This window comes from Astatotilapia calliptera, chromosome 12 (genome assembly GCF_964374335.1).
Source record: "Astatotilapia calliptera chromosome 12, fAstCal68.1, whole genome shotgun sequence".
Lineage (NCBI taxonomy): Eukaryota > Metazoa > Chordata > Actinopteri > Cichliformes > Cichlidae > Astatotilapia > Astatotilapia calliptera.
In genome coordinates this window covers 27021860-27041275 of record NC_137433.1, presented here as the reverse complement: position 1 = coordinate 27041275, position 19416 = coordinate 27021860, and the positions used below count along the sequence as shown (strand labels likewise).

Genomic DNA, 19416 nt, shown 5'->3' with positions numbered 1-19416 from the left:
AGTAGTTAGTACATTGGATGGATAGCCTGATAGAAGAGTTCGTGGTTGGCAAAAAAAACAAAAAAAAAAAACAACCTCAAACTCAAAAAGAGTGCATAAAAAATTAAAAAGATTGTAATTGTCTGTAGTGGCTTCTTTAAGTACAAACTATGGCAAGAAACACATAAGTATTAATGAACAGGCAGCTAAATCCACTCAAAATCTGCTTACTAATAATGTACTTTGTTGACGAAATTTGAAGTATGTCCCTTACAGCGTGCTGTAGCTCAACCGGCTAAGCTATGTAGCTGTTTTGTGGCTAATAACAGATCGCTGCTAGTAGCTTATATCCTAATGATTAGACACGCAAAATAAAGACTCAAAGCGGGAAAGTGTCAGCAACCAAGCAAAGTGAGTTAATTTTCATTGGTTTAGTTTGCTGTGGAAATGTTAACACTGTCAGTCTCACCCAAGTTTAAATATTAGCTCATTGTTAGCTGTTGGTTAGAATACAGCTGAATTCATAACAGATTTTACATGTAACCAAGTAGTTTTCAGTTACATGTAAAATCTATTTTACAAGTCTATTCTAACCAAAAGCTGCAGCGATACGTTTGACAGTGTCCCTGAAACGATTGCGTTCTTGTTCAGTCATTAATAGCTTTGTATTAAAAATATCCTTAAGTGGTGAAAAAGTGGCGATGTTCTCGGTTTAGTTATTTTCCTACAAGAAACGGAGAGACATTGATTTGTCTGTTTTAGATCATACATTGAAAACAATCAGAATAGTTGTTGATAACTGTTTTTGACTCAGCTATCGGTGAGCTGTTATTAATTCTGATTGTTTCGACTGTCTTAATAATGATTGTACGAGTTGAAGTTATTTATCCACTAAACGTCTGGTCAGAGAGAGAAAAAAAATCATACATCATTATTTATCAGTACCACAGACGTTCAGTTCAAGTCATTTCCGTTTATAAAGCGCTAAATCAAAACAAAAGTTGTCTTAAGACGCATTGTATTGTAAGATAAAAACCCTGCAATAATACAGAGAAATCAGAGAAAACCCCAACAATCATATGACCCCCTCTGAGAAAGGGCTTTGGCGACAGTGGGAAGGAAAACTTCCCGTTTAACAGGAAGAAACCTCAGTGGAACCAGTCAGAATCAGAATACTTGATTAATCTCAGAGAGGGGCAGCCATTTGCCACGACCTGTTGGGGTTGAGTTGATGAACATAGGACAAAAACACGCTGTGGAAGAGAGACAGAGGTTAATAATAATTAATAATTAAATGCAGATAGGTCTATTAACACATAGTGAGTGAAAAAGGTGACTGAAGAAGAAACGCTGAATGTATCATGGAAATCCCCCAGCAGCCTAGACCTGCAGCATAACTCAAGTTCAAGGTTCTTTATTTGTCACATGCATAGTTATACAAGTATAACACACAGTGAAATGTAACCTGACATGCTCCTTGGTGGGGGGGGGGGGGGTAGAGGAAGAACATTATATATATATAGTATATACATTAGGTGAATGTGCAGTAGTAGCAGCAAGCAAGCAGGGAGGATAACTAAGGAAGGATTTAGTCACCTGATCCAAACCTAACTATATGCTTTATCAAAAAGGAAAGTTTTAAGCCTAATCTTAATAGTAGAAAGGATGTATGTCTCCCTAATCCAAACTGGAAGCTGGTTCCACAGAAGAGGGGCCTGAAAGCTGAAGGCTGTGTCTCCCATTATAATGTACAGTGATGTAAGACAGAGAAGCCGTTTGATGGAGAAGTATAGAGAAGGTCAAAACGATCTGCACTCATAGTCCACGTGGACTATGATGTTTGGACAAGAGTAAGAGTAGTTATATCAGATTAACAGGTCAGGTTGAGCTGTTTGAAGAGGTAAGGCTGAGATCCTTTGGACATGTGCAGAGGAAGGATAGTGGATACACTGCACAAAGTATGCTGAAGATGGAGCTTCCACAAAGGATGAAAAGAGGAAGACCACAGACAAGGTTCTTGATGTAATAAAATAGCTCATGCAGAGGGTTGGCGTGATAGTGAAGGATGCTAGAGATGGGGTGACATGCAGGCACGTGGTCCAGCATACAACCTCTAAAGCAGGGGTCCCCAATCCCAGTCCACGAGGGCCGGTGTCCCTGCAGGTTTTAGATCTCACCCTGGGTCAACACACCTGAATCACATGATTAGTTCATTACCAGGCCTCTGGTAATGAACTTCAAGACAGCTGAGACCTCTGGTAATGAACTTCAAGACAGCTGAGACGGTAATTTATCCATTTAAATCAGCTGTGATGGATCAAGGACACATCTAAAACCTGCAGGGACACTGGCCCTCGTGAACTGGGATTGGGGACCCCTGCTCTAAAGGGAGCAGTTGAAAGAAGATGAAGAAGGAGAAATGTTTGGCTTTCCCTTTAATAAATTAATTAACTGCTAAATCATGTGTCTTATTGTTAACTGACTAATGATTTCAGTCCTATCTTGGAGGCAGTCAGAAATGAATTATTGAATTCAATTGAAATACAGCTCAAACATATGTGCAAATCAGGGTCTTTCCTCTTCATCGTAATAAATACTTACTGTATAATAATATTGTTGGGAATTGCAATGACGTATGACTTTAAATGTTAAATAGCCTGTGCTTAAAGAACAAACACGTCCTGTTGTGCTTATTGTTAGTGCATGCAAAGTTCAGGCTCTTTCGCTAAATGTCCATTTTATGTTATTATAATGAAAAATTAAGCTCAGGTCATTCAACTTAGTGTTAAAAATCGTTATTGAGAGATGATTATGAGATGGAAGTGTAAACACAGCAAATATATGTTTACCTTCTGAGTTGGGGTTCATGAGCTCTATTCACTAAATGGCCCATTTTGCTGTGACCTATAAGTTTTGTGTAAGTGACGTCAGAAAACGTTCATAACTACAAACTGTTTCTCTTTACAGATTGGAGAGTATGGTTGTGAATCTCTGCTTGCCACATTTTCACACGACAGCTCATTGTAACAAGGTGAGATATATTTTATAGACCTGCCACATAAAGGTACCCTCCCCTCCCCTCCTTTCTTTTTTTTATTTAACTATTTTATTTTTTGTTTTTTAAAGTCCGAGAAAAGGCTTGATATGTTTTTAGATAAGCAGTTCAAAGCAGCGCAGACAGACGCAAAATGACACAGGAAGTGGAGGACAGTAATGTAAAAATAAAAATAAATAAAAAACCGGTGGGATAAAGTGCTGTGTGGGAGACTGAATCACAACCGTCCTTGTGTTCTTTTCATTGGTATTTTTTAATCCGATCATGGCTGTCTTTTTCATCACACTCAGAGGATTAAAAAAATGAATGTTATCACCTTCAAGAAAACAGTTTCTTTGTTTTTTTTTACTCCACATGTGCCTTATTTATGTCTTTTACATGGCTTGTTCTCATTTCATATGAGCTTTCCATGTTTAACCTTGTGATGACTCTCTCATGAGCATGTGAGGCATGTGTACTGTAATTGTTTTCAAATTTTCTCATATCTGCTGTCAGTTCGATTCAGTTTTATTTCTATGGTGCTAAATCATGACAGTCGCCTCAAGAAGCAGTCAATCCTACATTACTATAACATAATGTAGCTTTTCTCTGTACATTTTCAATTTCAAGCTTTCCCTGAAAAACACTGACACCAGTTTAATTTTCTTCTCCAGCTGTGTGCAGATGGCTATGATGTCACAAATCTTGTATCAGCTGACCCTGCCCTCCGCAGACGTGGCTTTAAGCTGGAATATTTCCTTCGTCCACCTGTACAGGTAAGATTTCACTGTCATACTTTGGAACTTGACACTCAGCATTTTTTCCTAAAATGTGTATATGTCTCATTAAATAATAGGTACCAGTAGAAGTAGTATTTGGTACTGAAAAAAGTACCACTACCTTTTATTTAAATAATAGCCGCTTGAAAACAGGGAATTTGGGGAAAATGTGCAGGTCAGGAAGACACTGAGGAAGAGTAGCTATTCTATCTCATGTATTATATTTTATCTATGGTTTTTTGTTTGTTTTGTCATCTTTTTGACTGTATTTTTGTTTCCAAACATTAATTATGTAGAGTATTATGTTGATGGGGCTGAACACGGATATCCAGCTGTAAAGTTTATTTTTATTCTTGTTACAAGCTTAAGATTTGAACCCCTTTAAACCAGAATGCAGTAGGTGTTCTAAAGAGGTCTTAATATGCTTCCTTTTCCTTAAGTCTGTTATATCATCTCTTTTGTTCATTTGAAAGCTGTGCAGGTTATTTTTTTCCTCATAGAAAACACCGCTCACTGACTGAGCACCCAAAGTGTATTTGTAACATAAGCCAAAAATGCAACAAAAGGGTAAAAAGCCAAAAATGGCATTCAAAAGGAAAGTCAGATTTACTAAATGTGCATACACACCTGCATGTATTGTTCCCTTCATGAATCACGCTTCAATAGGAAATGTGTGTTCAGCCTCTTTGTGCATAGAAATCGAGATTAGTAGTTCTTACCATCATGTTTTTCTCTGGCAGCGATGGTACATTTGTATGTTTAAAGCAGTCAGTTTAAACAAAAACTTTCCCACATTGTTGCAATGAACTGTGGTATTCTCCACTGTGGGATGTCATATGATAGTTTAACTTTCCTGAATATGATTTATTTATTTGAGTTTTTATGGAGAACATATCCTGTATTTTGATGAGGATTCATAATGCATTGTAAGAGTCACATTTAAAAAAAAAACTAGGTATGATTATTATAGTAATGTGTTTATATCCATACCTTACACATTTTTCTTCTGTTCCTTCAAGGTGACATTGAAGTTTGGTTTCCAGGTGGAGCTGTGTAGGGTGGATGTTGAGTTGTGGCCCTGGGGTATGGACAGGGGACAGGCTTGCAAGAAACTGGAGATCAGCACCAGTTCTGATCCGTTACCTTCTACAGGCACCAAAGATTTTCCACAAAAGAAACAGATACAGGCGAAAGATCAGAATGCAGCGAATAGACGAGAACTTCGAAACCACGAGAGTAAATCTCAACAGAGTAACAGCCACCAGTGGAGTCTTCAGGCCCAGCAGTGGAGTGAAGTGACTCCAGGTGAGCCTCAGAAAAGAGGCTGCATGTTCAAACATCAGACAAACACGGAATCCAGCAATTCTGAGCCAGAGTTTAAACTGGTGGCTCGTTGCGAACTAAAGGAGGAAACCAAAGTCTGTTTCACACGTTCAAATTTTTGCCCCAGGGCCCCGTTTCTGTCCTCGCCTCCTCCACAACCTGCAAACTGTCTGCAAGAGGAGCTATGGAGCCGAGGTTTGCTCTCGCTCGGGGCTGTGACAAAGCTTCGTGTAACCATGCCTTATGGTGGTGCAGCATCATCTCTGGGGCTGAAATCTTTGACTGTGTGGGGACAACCTGCTCGCAGCTGCTCTGCAGAAGAAGTGGAGAGGATCAAAAAAGTCCACGAGGCCAGTGAAAGACGGCTACAACAGCCTGCATTTTTTGCACCTCCTATCAGACAAAGCAAACAGGGACTGCAAGAACCTCCAAGGTATTTGTGTAATTTCAAAAGTAGTAGAACTAATTATCGGGCTGTCACATCTATACTGTTGGTTTTATAGATTATGTAAGTATTGATGTGTGCCAATATGTCGTTTACTTTGGTAGTCATTCCATCCCAGAAGAATTCCTTGATCCACTCACACAGGAAGTGATGATGCTCCCTATGCTGCTGCCCAGTGGTGTATCAGTGGACAACTCCACTCTGGAAGAGTACCAGAAGAGGGAAGCCACGTGGGGTAGACCCCCAAATGACCCTTTCACCGGTGTACCATTCACTTCAACTTCCCAACCTCTTCCTAACCCCCAACTGAAAAGTCGCATTGACCACTTCCTGTTGCAGAAAGGAATGACGAGGAGGGATGGGATGTTGGGGAGAGGAGTTACAGGAGACAATACACAGGCCTCAAGACTTCTAGCCTCCAAAGTACACGAACATTCTCAGAGCTCTCTGTGCCTCAGTAAAAGCTCAAACAGTGGTGCTGCTGAATATAATGCTGACACCAGAATCACAAACAGGACTGTGAAGATAGAAGATGCAGGGTCAGGACCTTTGTCAGATAATAAAAATCACACATCTGATGCTGAGCCTTTAAGTACAGGTAATAAATCAGCATTAGACAGGAGAAAGAAACGAGATCTAAGTGATATTTCCAAAGAATCCAAGGACACATTGACACCTGAGAGGGAACTCCAAACAAAAAAACTAAAAAGTGATGCAGTTTCTGGTGAGTATAACATGTAAACATACAAACCAGGGGTGTCAAACATAAGGCCCAGGGACCAGAATTGGCCCAATCCAGCCAATTGGATGGCTTTTGGAACATGTACCGGTAGTTAAACTTCTTTTCTGGAGTTTTACTGGTTTGGCCCATTTAAGATCAAAGTATGTGGACCGACATGTAAAATGAGTTTGACATCCCTGATCTAAACCATATCCATGCCATTTTTTCAGTTTGTCTTGATTGTTGACTTCTCTGCTGTCTTCACGTTTGCTTCCTCATTGTGCACCTTCAGTTCCGAGCTGCAGCTCCCACGAGCAGCGTTTATCTGCTAGTCTGGATGAGGCCCTCTTCTCTGCCCTGCAGGGCCGGCCCTCCTTCACTTCAAATTTGCCCCAGAAGCGGGTTAGTCCTGACTCTGAAACGCTGAATACCACCCAACAGCGCCAGAATTCAGGCTTCCTGAGCAGTTCTACAGGTAGGATTTGCACCCTCTGATACATTTGAGTAAATACTATTCCCTAAGTATATGACTGTTGAAATATAATAAAGAAATCTGGAGAAGTTGTTTAGAAATCTTGTTTTTGGTGTAGTCAGTTTTGATTCATGTCAGTTAGAAATAAAACAGAGGTGTGAAACCATACATAGAAATTTTTCCGACCACTTCACTGCTGCTTACCTCTGTTCTGAATAACTCAATTTTGTGTTATTACAGTGGAGAAAAAAATACTGAAAAAACAAACCTTGAGCCTATGTTCAAGTTTAAAGCGCCAGTGAAGTGGGAGAAATGCAAGTGTTCAGTTTTACTTGATACATTTGTAACATAAGAACCAGATGTCTATTGTTTCCCTGCTGATCATTGCCACAAAAGACAAAACAAACATGGTGTTAAATTTCTAGAGTGCTGTCACGCTTTCTCATTCAATGCTTAACCAGAGTTGCATTTACATTCTTTAAATGTTTTTCTGTATTGCTCTCCCTTTGTAAAGCACTCTGAGTGACATTATATCCAAATCAGTTTGACTTCATTTAAATTGGTTTAATATAATAAGCAGTGCCCCAAATGCTACCTGGCTACAGAACATTGCTTAAAATTTTATGGCAGAAGTATTTAAAGTTTGTTTGAAATTAAGTGAGTATTAAGTGATTCTCCCTCGCCCCATCTTTGCTTAATAGGTGAGAAGATGTGCTCTGCGTGTTCCTGTTCTGTGTCCCTTTACTCCACCTCAGCATCATCCGTCTACCGTCTGAGCTGTGGTCACTTGCTCTGCCGCGCCTGCGTGCAGAAGGAAGCCAATCCTCTGAGGTCGGCCACTACATCAACATCCAATCGTATTGTGTGCCCAACCTGCCAACATCCCACCCCACGTGCCCTCATCACACGGGTGCATCACTAACATAGCATAAGAATCCAACCGACACTTACAAATTGAAGACATGATTGTATTCCAGATGTTTAAGTAAAAAGAAAAAATTTGCAACTGGAAATTCAGGATTTTATTTATGGACCGTTAACTTTTCTTGACAGTACCTTATTACCCTTTTTGTAAGCATGACATCTTTACACTGTAAGTCTATTTGTCACGTTATAACTACTGTTTTCACAACCACTCCTGTTAAATTGTCTGTTTCTCATTTGTTGTTTTATTGTATTATTTTGTATATTTTTGCTCACGTGGATTAAAGATACCTCAGATCTAGCAGTGAATTGTATTTCTTCACATCTTCTTACACTCATATTGTCACAATATCAGATCACACAGGCCTGTTTTATTAATCTCCACAGATCAGGAAAGGACATCTCTGAAAGCAAAGACCTTTGCAAATATTGTAAAAAATATAGTGTGGATAAAGTCCTGTTCTTTATCTCCTCCACCCCCTCTTTCTTTCTTTTCATCAAGCGCTGAAGTGTACTTGCAGCCTTGGGTCTGCAGTCTTTGTGTGGCCGCTCTCTACGTGGATGCATTTGACTAGAAAATGTTTGGGCACAGAAGCAGGAGACCAAAAGAATTTAAGTAGAAATTGAGTCCAACCAAGGTTATGTGGTCATTGTGAAGAAGGAGACAGTGTCGTGTTCAGCTGACCTCCTGATGTCATGTGTTCTTTGTCCTTATCTCTGTTCCTTGCCTTGTTTTGCTGTCTTAAATGGGTGAACGCAGGCAGAAGATGGAATAATAAGAACATCCAGACACATCATGTACTAGTTCTAAATATATTTATGTGATATTAACAATAACCTTTATGTTGGTATTTCAGGTAGTATGAAATACTGACACTAGATTACATTAGGTTTCAGGTTTCTTTTTAAGGAGCAGTTTTACGTTAGGAGGCTGCACCTCCTCCTTGCCCATGTGTTCTTTCACTACCCTCTGAACTCTTGAAGCTAATTACCCTTTACAAGCCTGAGTTATTGTGCACAGAAGGGTTAAACGGAGAAATGTGAGGCAAACAGTATTTAGTTGGTGTTCACCATCACAAATAGCATAATCTGTATGTTGCTTTCCTTGACAGCATTAAGCTTAATCAAGGTCGTGATCCTGTATCCGCTCAGTAAGAGAAAAGACAGGAGTCAGTTCTGCATGTGAAATGAAGACATGGGCTTCACTGTTTCCGATACAAGTGGTGGTTAAAGTGCTTAAATGATACTGAATCACACTGTATTAGTCAAAGTCACTGACTTTATACACTTATTAGACAAAAACTTTGCTTATGTTGTGAACTCTTATTGTTTGTAAACTTTTCTTATTATACACCGTATTAGAGGCATCAAGAAATTTCTGCAGAAGACTAAAACTGCCATAAATACAAGTAAACATGTGACTTAATAGATCAGTTATTATACCACTAAATGAATGAAAACATACTAAGAAAATTAATATTAGCATTGATTAATCTGAAAAATGTGAGAAATGTATTCTCTCTGGTAATTCTTCACTGGAAACAACCATTTACTTTTAACAGAAAATTTCTTAGGTACACTCTGTAACTACCAGGTGCCATGTCGTCACATGTTTTAAGGTTTTATTTGTCATATACAGGAAATAATGGCACATAACTACCAGTAATGGAATTCTTAGGCTCAGAGCCCTCTCAATATTGCGCATAAGCAATGCCTAGATATAAATAAGAAAAAGTATAAAAATAAAGAAAATATATATTTATAAAAAAGACTACAATAAATAAATACAGAATACTGAAATACTGTAGCAGCTGTAGTGCAGAGATAGTGGCATATAAAAGTACAGTGTGTATAGTGATTGTGCAAAATAAACTGTTCAATATTTCAGCAATTCAGTAGCCCGATGGCTTGTGGGTAGAGACTTCATCCCTTCATAATGGGATGGACATGGTCAGGAGCAATACTCAAATAGGCTGTGGCATTTAAATATTGCTCAACTGGTGCTGAAGGGCCCAAATTGTGCCAGAACAATGTCCCTTACACATGAAAAAACAGCCAGGATGGAGCTACGTTTACATGTTGTTTATGTCAAATTATGATCCAACAATCAGTAGAAATTGAGAGTGATCAGGAAACGTTCGCCCATTTTCCTGTTCTCAGCTGACAAGGGTGGGACCCGGTGTGGTCTTCTGCATCTGTTGTGCTTACAGAGGTGCTCTGCTGCATACCTTGCATTTAATCAACTCTAATTTGAATTCTTGCTGCTCCCCTATCAGCTCAAGCCAGTCTGGCTATTTTCCTCTCACGTTTGGTGTCAACATGGCATGTTCACCCAGAGAACTCCTGCTCACTGGAGCTCACTATTTTTCGCTTATTGGATCATTCTCTGTAAACCTAGAGATAGTTGTAAAAAAAAAATACACAGAAATTTTTGTAAAGTAAAATAAACACATACATAAAAGAGTATTTATTGTTGATACTTTCATGTATTTAATGACAAACATTTTTTCACTGAGTCTTAGTTATGTCTCTATTTTGATTTTGGCACTTTAGGGCCTCCTATAGTCCTGTTTGTCTGGGTCTCGGTGTTCGAGCTACTTCCTGTTTTATTTTGATAGTTCTTGTCTCTTGTGTGTTGCGTTCAGTGCTGCGTCTCCTGTCTCGTTATGTCCTATTTCTTCCTGCTGTGGTCCCATTTGTTTCCACTCCCCTGATCACCCCTCACTGTATTTATTGTCTCTGTTTTCCTCCGTCAGAGCGTCTTTTCGCATACCCCCTGTGTCTCCATGTTCCTATTGTTGCAGTTTATGTTTTCACGAAAATTTGCATTTCTTATTTTTGTACCGTTTTGCCAAACGCTCTGAATAAACTGCTCGCCTTCTGTTAAAGCCAGTGTCTGCCTTTGAGTCCTCTCTCTGCTCCACTTGATCTGCTGCCGCAGATCATGAGAGAAATGTTTGAAAGTAAATTCTGTAAAACTTTTTCTTTCACATTTGGAGTACTGTAAAGTTTAATGAGATTTAGATTCACTGAAGGATGAGCTTTGAATGCTGTGACTCTAATTAAAGAGCTTCACACCTGGACCTGCAGCCTTTGATGCTCAGTTTTGCCATTTCTCATTTAACTGCTGATTAGTATAACAACAGCTAATAAGAGAGATGCAACCCCGAGCATGCAACAAGACGCTGAAAGGAATAATCAAGGTGTAATATGTTTATTTGAAAATGCTACTCTGGTTAGGATCATTACACCCACTAGTTTTACATTAAGTCTGGAACATAATTTGTGTGACCTCTGTTGTCATGATGCTACCACATTTGTCTTAATCTAAAAGTGAAAACTACACACAGTGACGAACTGTGCATGATCATTAAATGTTCTTCATTATTCCCCCTCATTGCGGTTAATTTGGGCTAATAAATTGTTCGCAAACTCCAATTAGTTGTTCATGTTTTGCCGTTTTCAGTGTGTCAGTCAAAGCGGGGGGTGAAATTATTCAAAGTTATTACAAATAGGCGCAGTGCTGAATACAGAAATTGTATCTTCTGCTGTCGTGTCTGTTTTTGTGTAGATTTGTTAGATGGCACACATCCGATGCAGAGCCACATCTGTGGCGACCTCTCGCGCACGCGTCGCGCGCACACCGGTGGCCTTCGGGCGCGCATCCCTGCGGAGAGAGCGCAACGGGGACGAAAGTGACGTCAGGAATCAATCGCTTTGTCAAACATGTCCATCTGCTTATAAGTGAGAAATGACCGCAGTACCAGACAGACATCCACACCGGCGGAGGACACACAGGTGCAGCGCGGCGCTCACTCCAAACCGACAGCGATGCCTCACTCCTTGTTCCCCCTGTGCGTCCTAGGACTCCTTGCGTTCTCCTCCGCCTGCTACATCCAGAACTGCCCCCGAGGAGGGAAGCGAGCGCTGACTGAAACTGGAATCAGACAGGTGAGCATTGTTCTTTCTGCTAAGACAGCATGCTTATTCTTTAACTGGCTGTGTTTGATTCTAAATTGGCTTTAGCCTATAACATTAGAACAAACGGTCAAGAAAAAACGGTCCAGCAATTCACAAAATTAAAGGAATGCTAAGCAGCCTTTAAATAAGCGAAACCGAGCGTGCAATGGATGTTATGGGATCAAAATGTGAGTGGTTTACTGGGTATATCAGATTTTAATAAAAACGGAAGAGAAATCATACTGATAAAAAAATAAAAGTCACTTATGGAAAGATTTAAAAAAAAATAACACCAACTCAATTGAACCTTTTTTAAAGTCACAAATTAGATATTACTCATGTAGTTTAAAAATACTGATTTACAGTGAGAGACTGTAGGAAAGAAAATGGTTGTGACTTATTTGACATGCTCATATTGCTATAATTCTTCTGCTGAGGCAATGCAATGAATGTTGATTTTGTTGAATACAAGATGGAAAAGAACGTGAAAGTATCATTGGTCTTGTAATATGATATAATATAACAGAAAATAATACTGCTAAATTCAATTCCATTCTCCTCCAGTGCAAGTCTTGTGGCCCTGGAGACAGGGGCCGCTGCTTTGGCCCCAGTATCTGCTGTGGGGACGGTTTCGGCTGCCTGCTTGGCTCCCCAGAAACAGCTCACTGTGTGGAGGAGAACTACCTGCTCACCCCCTGCCAGGCAGGAGGGAGATCCTGTGGGTCTGAGGGAGGGCACTGCGCTATTTCTGGATTCTGCTGCAATTCTGGTACGAACTGGTCTGATTGATTGACATGTTGACATGTAAGATATGAACTTCATTTCTTGTTTTTCTTCTTTTCAGAGGGCTGTATGGTGGACTCTGACTGCGTGGGAGAGACAGAGGCCACAGATCCAGTCCACGGCTCTGAAAGAAGCTCACCAGCAGAGCTGCTGATGCGTCTTCTCCATGTGGCTGCCAGAGGACAGAATGAGTACTGATATTTTATGTGTGGGCGTCCATCTGCTGCTCAAGACCTGGAACTGCAACAGAAATGAAGTTCATCCATGTTCCACTATAAGCCTTGGGATCTGAACTCTGAACAATTTAAATTTTCTTGGTTCTATTACTGTTTCTGTTTGAAGTGTCTTTCTGATTAGCTTGGCTAAAAATACAAGGGGAGAAGAACCACATTAATTGATAGGAAAACATTAGGTTTCATGTGTGCTCCCCCCTAAAAAATGTATATACTAATGCACATACTGTAAACAAAGTTTATTCTCTATAAGAAGACACCCGAGAGCTCCAATTTCAAAACTGAGATATAGTAGAGCACATTGTAAATAAGTCAAAGGTTAAAGATTACAGTTGATACAGGCATCCAGGTAAAACAGCAGAATGTCAATGCTTGATCAGTTGCTTCTTGTGTAGTAGAAATATTGTTGTATATTAAAAATGGGAGAAACAATACAGAATGAAAGAATGCCAAAAAGGCTCTTCTGATTCCTCATTTCCCAGAATACTCTTGAGTGTGCGAAAGAAAGCGACAGTCAAAGGAACCACAACAATAACCACAGAGTAATCAGGAATGGTAATTGCTGTAATTTGATCAGTTTCGATCAAAACTGTTTTGCACACAGATTAGCTGCTCAAGGAATTACATAAACTGACTGCATTGATGCATTCATATCCTCCAACCATATAACTCAGCACTGTGTACCAACATGTATAATTTGCGTAGATGAAAGATAGTGGTTTCTAACTATCAGACTCCCGTCTGTGTGAATGCTAATTTGCTGCCAAATCTGTATGTGCTGGCAGTTTGTCTGCACTGTTTTTCAATCCAGTTGGCACTAGATGCAGGACCTCCCAGATTTTGACAGTTATGTTCTTTGATTGACTCAATACCTGTGTGGCACGTCAAAAATCCTAAACTTTTGGAAAGTCATTTTATGTGTGACTCATCTTGTGCTCCACACTATGAAGGAGACGCCTCAAAACCCACAGATACAAATAGACCTGCTGCCAATTCCCCAGGTTTCAGACCCCGGCCACTGTCACACCATGATGACAAAACAGCTCGGAGCTGTTTTAGTAGCACAAGGGGAACCTACACGTGGGTGGCAATGTCATGCACTGTCACCTCACAGCAAGAAGACGATTGGTTCAAATATCAGTCGGGGCCTGTCTGTGTGGAGTATGTGTGTTCTCACTGTGCCTTGCGTGGATTTCCTCCAGATACTCCAGCCTCCTCCCACAGTTTAAAGACATGTCTGTAAGGTTAAATGACAATACTAAATTGGCCATGGAACTGACACAAATAAAGTGCTTCAAGAGTGAATGTGTGAATCATCCCTTATCTTTAGCTAGTTCAACACATTCTCATTCGTGGTTAACAAATGATGTATTTTGTAGACTTTGGTTACTGAACACTGTTTTCATTAGCTAAACAGAGGAGTTGCACTAGACTACAGAGGCTTATCATTAAAACCAAAGCAAATCCTCCAGATCTCATTCACGGAACAAAACATGTCAGAGAGATTCAAACCTCAGTCAATACATCTATGTCACAAAGGCAAAGACAGTTGGGAAGCAAGATCCCATAAATCATAAAGTGCTGCGATTCAAAGGCGTTAGGTGGTATTGGGGAGCTATTAGCCATTGGATCAAAAGTGCAAATCAAGCGCAAACATCCTACAGACACCGTTTTTATTTGTCAGTTATGACTCCTACTGACTTACCAATGTTCCCACCTTTAAAATAAACTGCCAAGAAGTCACTCATTGACATTGGTGCAACCAGAAGAATTCCTTTCAGCATGTTTTTCTTTTCTTTTTTTCTCAGTAATTATACTGTATGCTTGCACGCTCAGTTAAATTGCACAACACGTAAGAGTTGAAAACCACACCTGGGTACACAATGAACCTTGGCTCTAAAGAGGTTGGAAAACAGGACGACACTTTAAAATGACTTAACCGTGCATTTTTTATTTGTTTATTTATTTGTGTGCCCAAAAGTTGAGTTCATCAACACAATCTTGCTCATGCGCATTCATTAAAGGGTAAAAAGTGTCAAGTTTCCTGCATGATCAGTACTTCAAAGTGCCACTTGAACTCTTAACAACAAAATTAATCAGTTATTAAATGTTATTACCGAGCTTTGCGCTAATCACACATCTTAATTTGTCCCCAGACTTGGAAAATATCCCTGAAAAGACTGAAATCTGACGTTCTTTGTGTTCTAATTTGACCTTTAGCAGTGAACTGTATTGAATGTTGACTCTGGGTGTGTCGTCCATTTTTTTTAAATTTCATATCAATCAGTCAAGTAAGATTCTGTTCAAAGAGTGGTGATTAAACCTGTCAGAGCCTGCCTTGGCGCATCATACCTGTATTTATGAGCACTGACTGTTTGAACAAAGAGTTAAGCTGGAAACGAAAGTAACTTTTCTTTTCGTAAATACTTTACTAATACCAATACTATACTAATACCCTTTCAATGCATTTTAATTACCGAGTTCCATTCAAAGAGACGCTAGCAGATGTTCACATGTGCTTCTCTGGATCTTCGTAGGTGTGTGCACAGGCATGTGCAGGACCTCTGTGTCAGTATTTAAACACCAAAGACACATTACCTCCCCACACTTGCTCTGCCATCATGGATGTGAAAGTTGGGTTTGTGATTGTTTGTCTGTGCACTTTGGCCATCACCTCCAGTGAAGGTAAGGACACTCAGGCCAAATACATTTGGCAAAATCAAGGAGACATTTGGACTGAATATGCACTGATTTATACATCAGGTGCATCCAAAATAAGTAAATAAATTGACACTTAGAGCTCTTTATGTGTGCAGGTGTGTGATTACCACATTCCTCCTAAAGTTTAGAAATGGTGAAAACACTTGTCTGTTTTTTCAATAATTTTAGTGTTCATACAGTGTTTTTAAAGACATTTTGTATAATGCTTCTTATCTGTTTAACAATGACCACTGTTACATGACATGAAATGTTTAATCCTGTTCAGTTTTATGAGGCTCCATAAAAACATACATTACATTTGGTTATACCTTACAGCTGGAATTCCAAAATGCTGCATAAATACAAAGAGTGACATCCGGCCACGAATACTGATGAACGTTCAAAGATGGGAGATGCAGGAAAGCAACAGTGCCTGTGACATCCAAGCACTTGTGTAAGTGTTGAAAACTAATTTTCCAAAAGGTTACAGGTAATTTTGTAGTTATTACATGATACATAATTCATGTAATCATGCATTCCTCAGCTGCACAGTTTCAGTTAAATAATGATCAGTAATCAAACTGTAAGCTAATACCTTTTACTTCAGGTTACATTAATATTTGTATTTAATTGCTTTTCCTTGTGCATCCACAGACTGTATGTAAAGAACTTCAAAAAGCCAGTATGTGCTCATCCCAATGTGAAGCCAAAACTGAAGACCATTCTGAAAATAAAGGACCTGATGGCGCGCCGACGTCCTTCCTAGGACAAGGAGCGGAAGAAACGTCTTCTCCAGATGTTCGTGTGTCATGTTTCCCACAAAAGGTGTTTTTCAGAGTTTTTATTATGTAATAATTATCATTTAGTTCCACCTCAGCTGCCTGCAGCAACATTGCTTACATGTTAAGGCATTAGTACAGTAATATCATATTACTTCTGCTACTATATTTTAGTTTTACATTGACAGACACCATCCTACTTCTGAGTTGCTACTTTAAGTGTATTATGCTATATGTAAGAAAAAACATAGGTTTGCATGTAATAGAATATGAAGTAATGGAGTATTTTTTTACAGTGTACTAAAACTTTTTAAACTGTTTAATGATGCAACTATATCTTGTACCACTGCGCTGATGCAAATAGATGTTTTTTAAAACACTGTAAAGTGTGATGTCTATTTTTCTTTTACTTTGTTTTCTATTAATCTGCAAATATATAGTAGTTATGATCATCAAGCCATCATTAGACTACCAGCACGCAGCTTGATAGTGTAGTAGTTAACACAGTTAAGAAGGGCTGCTGGTTCAGTTCCAACTAGAGACAAGGTTGTGTCAGGAAGTCAAATCAAAAATCTTGTACTACCTGGTGTCACGACCTTTTGTGACAAATAGCTTCCATGTTAAGCTTAAATAAAATTGCATCATGGTAGCAAAGCTGCTTTTGCCAACCACATTCAGTCATTTCGGGAAGTGTCTTTCATAAATGTTGGTTGCAGGAAACCATTCCTTGAGAAATCCCTTTAAAAAGGAAACTGGCCTCTGCTATTCACTTATATTGAAGCTCTGGAAAAATATGACCTACTCCAAATAGTTTCCACATACTAGAGGTATTTGATAAAATGTTAAAAAAGAAGAAGAAGAAGAAGAAGAAGAAGAAGAAGAAGAAGAAGAAGAAGAAGAAGAAGAAGAAAAACACCAACCACACACTGTGGTGTGTTACTATAGCTCACTTAGTTGAGCTGTTCTAAAGGTGCCGCAGGGGCCTGGAGCTATGTCTGGCCCAGACCCGTTCCTGCATGTCACTGCTGCTGTCTAGTTCTCCAAAAAAGAAAAAGGTGCACGACATTCCTTTTAACCTTTTAAAAGTGACCCATATTCTTTCTCTAATTCAATTTCCATGAGTCAGATTCTGTTTAAATAATCGTTATTACACATGTCTGAACTTGTGGACAATACATTAGCCTGCTGTTCACTGATAGTTTAAGCACAGAGGTAAAGGTGAAAGTAAGATGAATTTTTATAAAGCATTCGAGTACTGTCCAATAAACTTTATATTTACCTTTATCACTGTTATGATTTTGGCAACATGATTTTTTCAAAGAGCTACTGACTGGTTAAAGTACATGTTCATACACGTCTCAGTGTTGGTGGGTGGGTGCGCAGATATGTGTCAGTATTTAAACACCAAGGACACGTTTCCTCCCCAAACTTGCTCTGCCATCATGGATGTGAAAGTTGTCCTTGTGATTGTTTGTCTGTGCATTTTGGCCATCACCTCCAGTGAAGGTAAGGACACTCAGAGCAAACACACATGCAAAAACCAAGAGAGTACTGGCGCTTCACAGATCATACGTCAGGTACATCCTAAATAAATAAATGAGCTCACATTTAAAGCTGTTTTGAGAGAAAAGGGCATGTGTGTGGCAAGCACATTAATGTTGAAGTCAAGATAAGATGAATACAGTTGTCTGTTTTGGCCTGAAATTATTCCAATAAAAAATCCAATAAAAATTTGTTTCAGCATGCTAACGTTCAGCTGACTCATCTGCTCAGTTTAACCACAACCACCATTGCACAATACAAAATGCTGAGCTCTGTTCTGTTTCATGGTGTTCCAAAAAACGCGCTCTGCTCTCGGGAAAAAAGTAGACATCGGTAACTGGTCTGTAAAAACATGAATGTTTAGACTAAGGTGTGTGTGTGTGGGGGGGTGTCTCTTTTGGAGCAATGTTAGTAAGGACGCACATCCTCAGAGTAACTATCATGGAAGAAAATGATCTCTATATACGTTTTTTAATCAAAGAAAACATAATGTAATTTCCATATTTTGGTTTTAATCTCATGTTACAGCTGGAATTCCAAAATGCTGCTTACATACAAAGAACAAAATCCGGCCACGGACACTGATGAACGTTCAAAGATGGGAGATGCAGAAAAGCAGCGGCGAATGTGAAATCAAAGCACTTGTGTAAGTGTTAAAATTACTCATCCGATTAGTTTAACCACAGGTTACGGGTAATTTTGATCATCACATGATCATCGATAACATAACATGCACTGATAATCTCTACTGTATGAATTTTATAATGATCAAGACTGATCAAGAAATAAACTTTGTCACCAGATTCTATCTCTATTTGATCTTACTCGGAGTTACATAAATATTTGTGTTATTATCTTAAACTGAAACATAATCGTGTTTTCTTGTGCATCCACAGGCTTTACCTAAAGGGCTATGAAAAGCCAATATGTGCTCATCCTAGTGAGCTCCGAAGACTGAAGAGGATGAAGATAAAAAGATCGTAGGGTGTGGAACAGAAACTCTCTTCTCCAGGAATCTTCATATCATCTGGTGTTTTCAAGAGTTTCAAGAGCCTTCGTGTAATTGTTTTCTTTTATTTTGATCTTAAAGGCAGCTATCTGCTACTGTAACTCTGTTGCTAAGAAACTTTGCATGTACTCAGGTACATTTTAGAGGTACTACTATTATTTTATATTCTGATGTTTTACCCAAATACCATATAGATGTCATCACTTTTCACGAATTGCTATTACTAAAGGTACACGAGTCAGTTAGATTTGTCTCCATCTCAGCTGCCTGTAAGACTACTGCTTACAAGTTAAGACATTTATAGTGATGGTTTGTAACATAGAATCCAGCATTGACACATATCATTCTCGGGCATTTCATTGGGTATTTTTGTAGTATTGTATCCATTTTTAAACTGTTCAGTCCTCCAGGTATATCTTGTTCTACTGCATATATACAAACAGAATTAATGAAATGTCACATCGAGATGTGCTGTATTTTTTCTTTTACTTTATCTACACATGCAAAGAGCAGTCAAGATTGTCCAGCCATAGTGAAACTAGCAGAGAGATATTATGATAACAAAGCTAATGATATTCAATCATTTCAGATACGCAGCAACATCAAAAGTTTAATGGGCAGGATATGGACCCAAATAAACTTGAAGTGCAGCTTTAATGTGGAATACTTTAAAGTATTAAAAAAGCACAAAACAAAGGCAACAGTGGACAGAGGGAGACTCATACAATATAAA

At 39.1% G+C, this 19416-nt stretch overlaps 3 protein-coding genes across 3 annotated transcripts; all 3 read left to right on the top strand.

Moving 5' to 3' along the window:
- The first annotated feature begins 250 nt into the window (after nucleotides 1–250).
- Nucleotides 251–7978, top strand: ubox5 (U-box domain containing 5). Its single transcript, XM_026186196.2, has 7 exons — nucleotides 251–390; nucleotides 2947–3010; nucleotides 3688–3789; nucleotides 4812–5548; nucleotides 5665–6284; nucleotides 6574–6756; nucleotides 7455–7978. Exons 2-7 carry the CDS (start codon nucleotides 2957–2959, stop codon nucleotides 7673–7675), a joined length of 1917 nt encoding a protein of 638 aa, XP_026041981.2. The 5' UTR covers nucleotides 251–390; nucleotides 2947–2956; the 3' UTR covers nucleotides 7676–7978.
- Nucleotides 7979–11434: 3456 nt separating this feature from the next.
- On the top strand, nucleotides 11435–13109 carry avp (arginine vasopressin). Its single transcript, XM_026186204.2, has 3 exons — nucleotides 11435–11628; nucleotides 12202–12406; nucleotides 12482–13109. Exons 1-3 carry the CDS (start codon nucleotides 11509–11511, stop codon nucleotides 12616–12618), a joined length of 462 nt encoding a protein of 153 aa, XP_026041989.2. The 5' UTR covers nucleotides 11435–11508; the 3' UTR covers nucleotides 12619–13109.
- A 2068-nt stretch (nucleotides 13110–15177) lies between these two features.
- On the top strand, nucleotides 15178–16512 carry ccl27a (chemokine (C-C motif) ligand 27a). The gene is made up of 3 exons (XM_080309290.1): nucleotides 15178–15338; nucleotides 15690–15807; nucleotides 16008–16512. The coding sequence occupies exons 1-3, from the start codon at nucleotides 15275–15277 to the stop codon at nucleotides 16117–16119; spliced, it is 294 nt and encodes a 97-aa protein (XP_080165416.1). The 5' UTR covers nucleotides 15178–15274; the 3' UTR covers nucleotides 16120–16512.
- Nucleotides 16513–19416: the final 2904 nt, after the last annotated feature.

Coding starts and splice junctions, on each gene's coding strand:
- ubox5 (XM_026186196.2), top strand. CDS start 2,957: ATGGTTGTGAATCTCTGCTTGCCACATTTTCACACGACAGCTCATTGT. Junction 3,011..3,687: donor CGACAGCTCATTGTAACAAG/GTGAGATATATT, acceptor TTTCTTCTCCAG/CTGTGTGCAGATGGCTATGA. Junction 3,790..4,811: donor TCCTTCGTCCACCTGTACAG/GTAAGATTTCAC, acceptor TGTTCCTTCAAG/GTGACATTGAAGTTTGGTTT.
- avp (XM_026186204.2), top strand. CDS start 11,509: ATGCCTCACTCCTTGTTCCCCCTGTGCGTCCTAGGACTCCTTGCGTTC. Junction 11,629..12,201: donor CTGAAACTGGAATCAGACAG/GTGAGCATTGTT, acceptor ATTCTCCTCCAG/TGCAAGTCTTGTGGCCCTGG. Junction 12,407..12,481: donor TGGATTCTGCTGCAATTCTG/GTACGAACTGGT, acceptor TCTTCTTTTCAG/AGGGCTGTATGGTGGACTCT.
- ccl27a (XM_080309290.1), top strand. CDS start 15,275: ATGGATGTGAAAGTTGGGTTTGTGATTGTTTGTCTGTGCACTTTGGCC. Junction 15,339..15,689: donor GGCCATCACCTCCAGTGAAG/GTAAGGACACTC, acceptor TATACCTTACAG/CTGGAATTCCAAAATGCTGC. Junction 15,808..16,007: donor TGTGACATCCAAGCACTTGT/GTAAGTGTTGAA, acceptor GTGCATCCACAG/ACTGTATGTAAAGAACTTCA.